The sequence below is a fragment of the Benincasa hispida genome, chromosome 2 (genome assembly GCF_009727055.1).
Source record: "Benincasa hispida cultivar B227 chromosome 2, ASM972705v1, whole genome shotgun sequence".
NCBI lineage: Eukaryota > Viridiplantae > Streptophyta > Magnoliopsida > Cucurbitales > Cucurbitaceae > Benincasa > Benincasa hispida.
Genome location: NC_052350.1, coordinates 61,080,228 through 61,089,216, shown reverse-complemented (window position 1 = coordinate 61,089,216; position 8,989 = coordinate 61,080,228). Strand labels below are relative to the sequence as shown.

Here is an 8,989-nt window from a genome sequence, read left to right as displayed (position 1 = left end):
AACCTTCTTCTTTGCATGAATGTCCTGCAATAAATAGCGAAGATGGAAGTGGAAATCGAGCATGTGAACTATTAGAATTTGTTAAAATTTTATTGAAAACTTGTAAGGTTGAAGAAGTGTTCTTCAAGTTGCATCAGTGGTGTTCTTCTCCAAATTCTCTTCATTCAAACTTATTTTGAGTCCCACAACTCAATCTATAGCTCCAAGAGAATAGTGGGGAAGATCTTGAGGTAGTTCACAAGAAGAATTGGAGATAATCTATAGCTGAGTTCAAGATTGACAAGGTTCTACAAAGGTATTACTTAAAACCCACTTATTATTGTATGAACATGCTTCATATATAACCAAAATTGATGAATTAAAATGCATATTGATCCTTATTGCTTTAATTGCATGTTGATATACTTCAACAGAACTTGCATATTTCTATGCTAAAATTGATGAAATTAGAGTGCTAAAGATTTAATTACTTTTTCATGTCGAATGTCAACACCAATAAATCGCGCATTTCATACCTTGTAAGAAAACATATGATGCTTTGAACAATGCTAATCTTTTCTTTTACAATATTGTCAGGCTTCATGGAATTCCAAAGACAATTGTGTTAGATAACGAGTCAAATTTATGAGGTTTTTTTTTTTTTTTTTTTTGGAAAAGTTTGTGGAAACTTTTTGGCACTAACCTCAAATTTAGCAGCTCTTCAAGCCACCACAAATAGACAGTCAAACAAAAGTTGCAAACTAAACATTGGGTAATATGCTTTGATGTCTAAGTTGAAATCAATCAAACCAATGGAACACTAACCTTGCACAAGTGGAGTTAAATTACAACAATATGCAAAATAGATCAACCGGAAAGTATCCATTTGAGATTGTATACACTAGACCCCCTCGTTTGACTTTTGATCTTACAACTCTTCCTTCTAATGTAGTTATTAGCAAAGAAGCTAAACAATTTGTTGAACGTATTCAAGAGCTACACTCAGAAGTATTAACCACCTAGGAAAAGCAACCTCCACATACAAAGCTCAAGTGGATATTCATAAAAGACATGTTTCATTCAAGTTGGGAGACTTTGTAATGATATATCTTCGAAAGGACCACTTACCAAAAGGAGCATACAACAAACTTAATGACAAAAAGTTTAGACCATTTACTATCCTTGAGAAATTCAGTGATAATATGATAGCTGGTAGAAATATAAGTTATTGTAGCCTTTTATTTAGAATTATAAGGGCTAACAAGTAGAATATGAGGTGATTATACTAAGAATTCATGTGAAAAATATGCGGTGATTATACTAAGAATTCATGTGAAAAGTGAGCTTGCGTCGATCAGCATGGAAAATCTATGCTAACTCAATATTATGCATTATTCTGCGTCAAAATGTCTATTTTTGTAGCTATCACAGGAATCGATCGCATGCAGTGAATCCCAGACCATTGCAAGGGTGATCACATACGTTCATCGCATTGGATGTTGCGGCTATTGATCGCATGCGTTCATCGCATGGATGTTGCAGCTGCAAAGTAATAACCATGATAGAAGGGTGATCGCAAGTGGTACTTCGAAAAAAACGAGCATGAAAGCATATCTTGGGAGTATAAAAAAGATGATGTTGACATTTCACCTACTGCGCCGTTAGTGGCAGCGATTTAGAGCGGGACCACCAATGCTGTCGGCATTTAAGCTCTATAAATAGAGTCGTGGAGCCCAAATTCAAGGCATATGAGCTTCTGCCTTGAGGTAGATTCTTGTGATCATAGATGAGAGCGTGAGAAGACATTCTTTGAGAGTTCTTCATTCCTTCAACCCATTCCGAGTGACGACCGGGGCTTTACCGGAGATAGATCTCAAGAGAGACTACTCCACTGCCCATCCATGGCATCATCGGCAACTTTGACACACATCTGATGGAAGCAAGAGATTGCCTACATCTAGCCCTCCATCTCTCTTCTATCTTTGTATTGTATTATATTTTGGCTTAAGACATTAATACATTTTGTAATCAATGCATCTCTTTATTTTCCTTCGACACCATCTTCATTATCTTCTTCTTTATCATTCCTTACTTTCATTGCAACGAACTAAGTAAGATTACAAGTGCTATCGCATACTCAATCATGCGACATAGAGATATGAAGCATGTAGCAAACCACCGAGAGGTGTGCGTTGCGCGAGTATAGTGAGTTAATCCTCTTTTCTTAGTGTGAGGCTGTAGCAACGCTTGTCTATAAGCGGTCGCAATACTTGTCTATGAGCTAATCAGCGACGACTAACTGACCGAGAGGGTAAGTAGTGGAACTCACTAAACAAAGTAAGCAGTGTTCCTAGAGATAGGAATAATCTTATGTTCAACACAACCATGTATTATAGAGATATAAGCATGCGGCTGACCACCGAGAGGTGTGCGATGCGTTAGTGTGGCGAGCTGGGATTACCCTTGTGATCAAGCTTAATGATGCGGTGAATTTATCCCCTCCACCATTTTATCTATTTTTCCATGCATCTTATTACGCGTTAACAGTTGTCGCGTCTCTACCAACTCTCATAGTCATACCTCCATTGCTCAATCTATTTAGTTAGGAGTAGGAGTAGCACATAGTTTTTCAAACTTCCTCATTCTTTTATTCATCGCCTCAAACACATTACTTCGCAACATTTAATTACACACTACTTCGCAACATTTAGTTACAAGTTCCTGAGTTCGACCTCGGATCATCTTGAGAAATTTGCGATCTTGTTATACTTGGCGAGAGAGCAAGAAAACTTGTGGCAAGAACGCATGGTCATCGCATATATTCTTAAACGCATATTACATATTTCTTAGTCCAATGCATGACCATCGACGCATGGAGATCAACGCATATCATAAGATGCACGCATATTTACTCTCCATTTTCCTCGCATCATAATGCTTACAAGATCGACCTCCCATCTTCATTCAACATAAGAAATACTTTCAATGTTGTAGACGTCTTCCCTTATCAAGCCCCAGATGAGTTCAAGCTTTCAACTTAAAACTCGAGGATGAGTTTAATTCTAAGGGGCCGAGTTGATGTAGGGATATCAATGGTATTTTGAACATTTCTTGTAAAAAGGGTATTTTGGGTATTTCTTGTAAAATGATAGATTGTATTCTCTTTTTAAATTTTAGTTTTAGAATAGGTGTGATAAAATCCTTCTCCTTTGGGCCTATTTAAATGAGGTTAGGTTAGTTAGTTAATTAGGTATGTACAATCCCTTTCCCTTTAAGCCTATTTAAAGGGAACTTATCACTCATTTTAATTAATTAATAAAAACTTTAGTTCCAAGATTCTTCCAAGATTTCTCCAACACTCATTAGTCTTCACCACTTATTTTTCTCCCGTTTATTCAATTCTTACCCCAATTTTCTTAGTAAACAAACATAAAATAAAACTTCAAGTCAAAGCACAAAATTCCAAGAAAAATCCTAAAATCAAAATTTCCTTTAAAACTTAGCAAAATTATGAATATATAAATGCAAAAAGGATCAATAAATGAATATCATCTTCAATCATTTTGAATTCTTTTAACTAACCACAATAAATAGAGTAACTTTTAAGTTTGGAGGTATTTTACAACGAGGTACTAATAATTTTTGCTTATATACAAATTTTTGGAGCAGTTTTTAAGAGTATTTTTTAAAATTTTGAAAGTTTAAAGTATTTTTGAAAGAAACTCCTAATGATTTTCTCTGAAACTAGATAAAGTTATTTTTGAATTTTTTATGGAAGTTTTAAGGGTATATATATATATATATATATTTAAGTTTGAAAGTACTTTTTAGGTAAAGTTAAAAGGGTTTATATGTGTGTGTGTATATATATATATAATTTAGCTTTTATTTTTACTTTTTCCTTTTTCTAATTTAGAAAATAGAAAAGACATTTTAGGAAAAATGACAAAGTTCCATTTTCTGAAGTGCAGTTTGCAAACACGCCATGCTACGGTGGTTGTGGCTGGTACTTATTGCTGTTCCGTGGACGAAACAATTATGCGGGAAAAGAGAACCAAAATTCTCGGCACCTTAAACAATTTCTTCCGACAATCCGTTGGATTTTGTTCCTCGGCCACCGAAACATGAGTATTGTAGTTGGTCAATATTCGTTATGGCGGTCGGGTGACGCGATTTCAAGGTTAAATGGCTCTTACCATGGAACTACCGTTGTTAAGCCAAAGTTAGCTCGATCAAAACAGCCTCTTGCAGCTCTAATTGAGGCGAGACCCAGGGCTGTGCCTGCTATTAACAACGATAGCTCCCTGCAGACCCAGCTGGTTTTGGCTGTGGATCGAACTGATGATTTGCAGGCTGAGGCCAGAGCAATGGCTCGTGCTACAAACGCTCCCATCTACAACCCGGAACTTCTTGCTAATACGTACGGTTCTCGCCCAATTGAGGTTTTTTTTTCCCTCCCTTCTCTGCAGCTTTACCGGATTGTTCTTGCTCTGCCTACTTCAGAGTTTAATGTCTTGACCAAAATTTCCAGGTATTGCGGAGGGCTCTGCAAATTCTGGTTGCGCTTAGTTCATTTGGAGTCAAATTATGGTTAGACAAAAACAGTGGCCAACTCGATCAAAATAAAAGGCGGCGAGCTGCTGAGCTGCGTGGAATTTTTACCCGATTAGGTCCTACTTTCGTGAAATTAGGCCAGGGATTGTCCACCAGGCCAGACATCTGCCCACCTGAATACCTCGAGGAGCTTTCTCAGCTCCAAGTATGTTATCCCCATTTCTACTCTCCTTCCATTTGGCCATTGTACATAATTTACCAAATATCTTTTTTCTACCATGCAGAGAACTCATAAGATTTATTTGAGGTGGTGGCCTGTTGGCCAATCTCTCGCTTTATCTCATGAGTCATTGACTATAGATCTCTTTTTAATCTCCAAATAGGTGTAGTATGACTTGTACAATTCATGAGTAATGGCAACATGTTGAAGGAACATAAATGCTGTCAATGATTTCAGATGTCCTCACCATAATCTCATATTCTTCCACCTTTGGCTTGACTCGGCTAAAGCCATCTTCATGGTGTTCTTTCTCCAAGAAGTTCGAAGGGCATTCCATTCAATATGTTTATTGCAATTGGCTTTCTTTTATTAATCCTTTCAAAACTTATGATCTTTGAGTTCTTGTTTTAATCTTTTGTTAAGCTTCTGTTTTTGTGCTCTTTAGGTTTTTGCTCCAAGGTTTGTTTTGTTCTTATTCATAGTATCCTTTTATATCTCAGAACATTAGTTTGCTTTCATTCCTTTAATGAGAAGTTTTGTATCCTTTTCTAAAAGAAAAAAACTCTATTATGGAAAAGGTTATCGATCGTTATACTAGGAACTTAGTCTAAGATATTATTTAAAACTTGGTATTTGGGGTTGTCGTGTGTTGTAATTTAAAGTCAAAGTTAGGGAAGTTTCGTATTTACTAAATTAGGATTTTTCTCTTTCTTTCTTATTGCTTTAATTTAGGCCTCTTTTTTATGGCTGTACTTTTAGGATAAATACTTTTTCCTTTCTTAGAATTTCCCTTATTGTACTTATTCTGTAGTTGGCTTTAGTTGTAAATCAGAAAAAGGAAAATAAGAAAACGTCATCTTGTGTTACTTTTATGACTTGGTCTATCCGCATCACCTCTCCAATTTTTGCTTTTGACATCCTAAAAAATTGATCTCCCAAATTCAAGTGATTGTGATTGTGATGAAAACTTCCAAAAGCATAATTGAGGTTAATTGAAGTCAAGTGATTCAAGCCCATTCTTGATAAGGCCATAGTTAAAACTCATTATATGTTTGTGTGTGATATTCAACTATATATGGAGTTTAGATGGTTATATCACCTTCAACTGCTACTGTCTCTGAACAGGATGATCTACCGACCTTCCCAGATGCAGAAGCATTTTTATGCATTGAGAAGGAGCTGGCATTATCGCTTGATTCCATTTTCTCATCATTATCCCCATCTCCCGTTGCAGCTGCCAGCTTGGGTCAAGTGTACAAAGCCAAACTCAAACAATCTGGCAAAGTGGTTGCCATAAAGGTTCAGCGCCCTAACATTGAAGAAGCTATAGGACTAGATTTCTACCTGATAAGAAGCTTAGGATTTCTCATAAATAAATATGTTGACATCATTTCCAGTGATGTTGTTGCTCTTATAGATGAATTTGCACGCAGAGTTTATCAAGAGCTTAACTATGTACAGGTTAGGCTTTCTTATTATACATCTCTCTTACACCGAAAGTCTATCACAAATATGTCAATATCTTTTGGAGGTCTTGATTTTAATTTTCTGGACCCATGCAGGAAGGACAGAATGCTAGGAAGTTTAAGAAACTATATGCTGACAAGGAAGATGTCCTTGTCCCAGACATATTTTGGGATTATACGAGTGGTAAAGTTTTGACGATGGAGTGGGTTGATGGTGTGAAATTAAATGAGCAGGAAGCTATTGAGAGACAGGGGCTGAAGGTTTTGGATCTGGTGAATACTGGCATACAGTGCAGTCTCAGACAGCTACTTGAGTATGGATACTTTCATGCGGATCCTCATCCTGGTAATCTGTTGGCGACACCGGAGGGAAAACTTGCCTTTCTAGATTTTGGAATGATGAGTGAGACTCCAGAAGAAGCAAGATGTGCAATTATCGGACATGTTGTTCACATGGTTAATCGGGATTATGAAGCTATGGCTCGTGATTATTATGCCTTAGACTTCTTGTCACCTGATACTGATGTTTCTCCAATTGTGCCAGTTCTGAGGAATTTCTTTGATGACACGCTTAATGCAACTGTGAGTGAACTAAACTTCAAAACAATAGTAGATGGTTTGGGTGCAGTATTTTATCAATATCCATTCAATGGTGAGTTAGTCCATCTCCTCCAAATTTTTATTTTCTAAAAGCTTGCAACTTAATTTTGAGAAGTCGTTGAAGATTTTATTAATTAATGTGTTAATGGGCCTCAACATCTCTCTTTTACAATTATTACATGTATAATAATAAGAAAACCACAAGCTGTGGGTAAATTATTCTTTATTTTCAATTGGAAGCTGTAGATGGTCTACATGTTTTCGCATGGTTACGATGTCTTTATTATTATTATTATTATTATAATTAGTGCAAATGCTATCCTATTACTGAACTTGATTGTTTGCTTTCTTAATAATTATTCAGTGCCAGCATACTACGCATTAATTTTGAGATCGCTTACTGTACTGGAAGGGTTAGCACTGTATGCTGATCCAAATTTCAAAGTTCTGGCTGCTTCATATCCGTATTTTGCTAAAAGGCTTCTGACAGATCCAAATCCTTATCTGAGAGATGCGCTTATCGAGTTGCTTTTTAAAGATGGGAAATTTAGGCATGTGCCAACAAAATTTATACCTCATTTCATTTCACAATCTATACAAAACCTGATGTTCTTTTCAATAAAATGGTGATTATGTATTTATCCTAGTGAATGCCCACTTGAAACCTTTTTATTTGCCCATTACAGATGGAGTAGACTTGAAAACCTGTTGCTTCAGGGAAGAAAAGACAGAGACTTCTCTGTAAAAGATGCCCTACAGCCTGTCCTGAAGCTTTTATTAGGTCCAGATGGCGAGGGTCTACGAGTCTTAGCTATTAAGGAAGCTATTCGTGTGACTGAAGCTTTTGTTTTAGGGACAGTAAATGATACATTTAATTCTATCCCTGATTTTATGAGAATTCTATTATTTAGGGATAATAGTTCTCGAGCTCTCGGTATGAGCAATGAAGAGCAAGAAAGTATTGTAGAGCTTCGAGATCAGGTACTGAGGATATGGAGACTACTTCAATCTTCTGAAAATTTTGATCCTACACTCTTGCAACCCATTGTGCAGGTACGGTTAGCATATTTTTCTTTTTGTGCTTGTACTGAAGCTGCAGCCTGATGATACACAAATCTGATACCACTATGCCCGAATGAGACTTCGTTATTATTATAATTAAATGTGGCTCGCATTTAGTTGCAGATGAGAATCTCATGTGAGATGAAGGTCAATTAAACCATATTTAAATTGCCTAATTTGTTAAATATCTTCCACAAACAGGTCCTACAACAGCCTGAGGCTCGCAGTTTTGGTGGCCGCATTTTCAGTGGGATTACTCAGCGTCTTGCAGCACGGATGCTTCAGCAAGTACTTCGGGCTTCAACAACAGTGTCTGCTTCGACTGTATAACCATTGTTGATGCAGGTTCTAATTTTTAATCAGCTGGTTCGTGTAACCTTTGTTAATTTCTTCGACATTCAGTAATATCACTGCTCATATACTCGTCATTGTTGTTGCATCAATAGTGATACCAAAAGAAAGTAATAATACCATTCATTTTAAATGTTATGGAATTTACTCCTTCCGGTGAAATTGGGGGAAGTTTCGGTGGAAAATTTTGCGTAATTATACAGTGAAAATGTGCATTTGGTAGGACATTCTTAGTTTATAGAACAAATTTGTGTGGCTCGAAAGAGAATGGGATTGCTTGAATCTTTGTTTAATGCTTAACCATTACAGTAAGGAAGGATTACAGAGTACAAAAGCCAACCATGCGGAATCATAATGATTAAAATTTAATAGGACAGAGCCAACTATATGACCATTTAATTAGGCAAAGTAGACGCCTACGTGAAAATGGTTTTTTTTAGCACCCCTCGAGCTAAGGAATAGTTCTGCAAGTGCTGCTTGAACATGATCATTAGTGGAATGTAATTAAAAGATAGAATTACAAATTTAGTATATCAACATTGATGTTAATTATGTCTATTTAGATTGTGGATTTTAAAACGTTCTACTTCTAATTACATTTCTAAGTTTTAAATTCTGATTCTGAGGACTTGATCTGTAACTAAAGGAGTAGTTTTTCTTCTTCTTAGTCAGTGCCAAAAGAATACATTAGCTTTATTATTTATACTAGTGAACACAGACTGAAAAGGCAACAAGCAAGGTTGGTTAGCTAACAAGA

The 8,989-nt window shown here is 36.3% G+C and overlaps 1 protein-coding gene across 1 annotated transcript; it reads left to right on the top strand.

Annotated features, from left to right (window-relative positions):
* Positions 1-3,960: 3,960 nt before the first annotated feature.
* On the top strand, positions 3,961-8,417 carry LOC120071151 (protein ACTIVITY OF BC1 COMPLEX KINASE 3, chloroplastic). The gene is made up of 7 exons (XM_039023250.1): positions 3,961-4,421; positions 4,511-4,738; positions 5,879-6,214; positions 6,316-6,871; positions 7,184-7,370; positions 7,506-7,872; positions 8,083-8,417. Exons 1-7 carry the CDS (start codon positions 4,104-4,106, stop codon positions 8,209-8,211), a joined length of 2,121 nt encoding a protein of 706 aa, XP_038879178.1. The 5' UTR covers positions 3,961-4,103; the 3' UTR covers positions 8,212-8,417.
* The last annotated feature ends 572 nt before the right edge of the window (positions 8,418-8,989 follow it).

What these genes read in the sequence shown, in the direction of transcription:
- LOC120071151 (XM_039023250.1), top strand. Translation starts at nt 4,104, where the DNA reads ATGAGTATTGTAGTTGGTCAATATTCGTTATGGCGGTCGGGTGACGCG. An exon ending in ACGGTTCTCGCCCAATTGAG is followed by an intron (nt 4,422 to 4,510) that starts GTTTTTTTTTCC and finishes CAAAATTTCCAG; the next exon opens with GTATTGCGGAGGGCTCTGCA. An exon ending in TCTTGCAACCCATTGTGCAG is followed by an intron (nt 7,873 to 8,082) that starts GTACGGTTAGCA and finishes TTCCACAAACAG; the next exon opens with GTCCTACAACAGCCTGAGGC.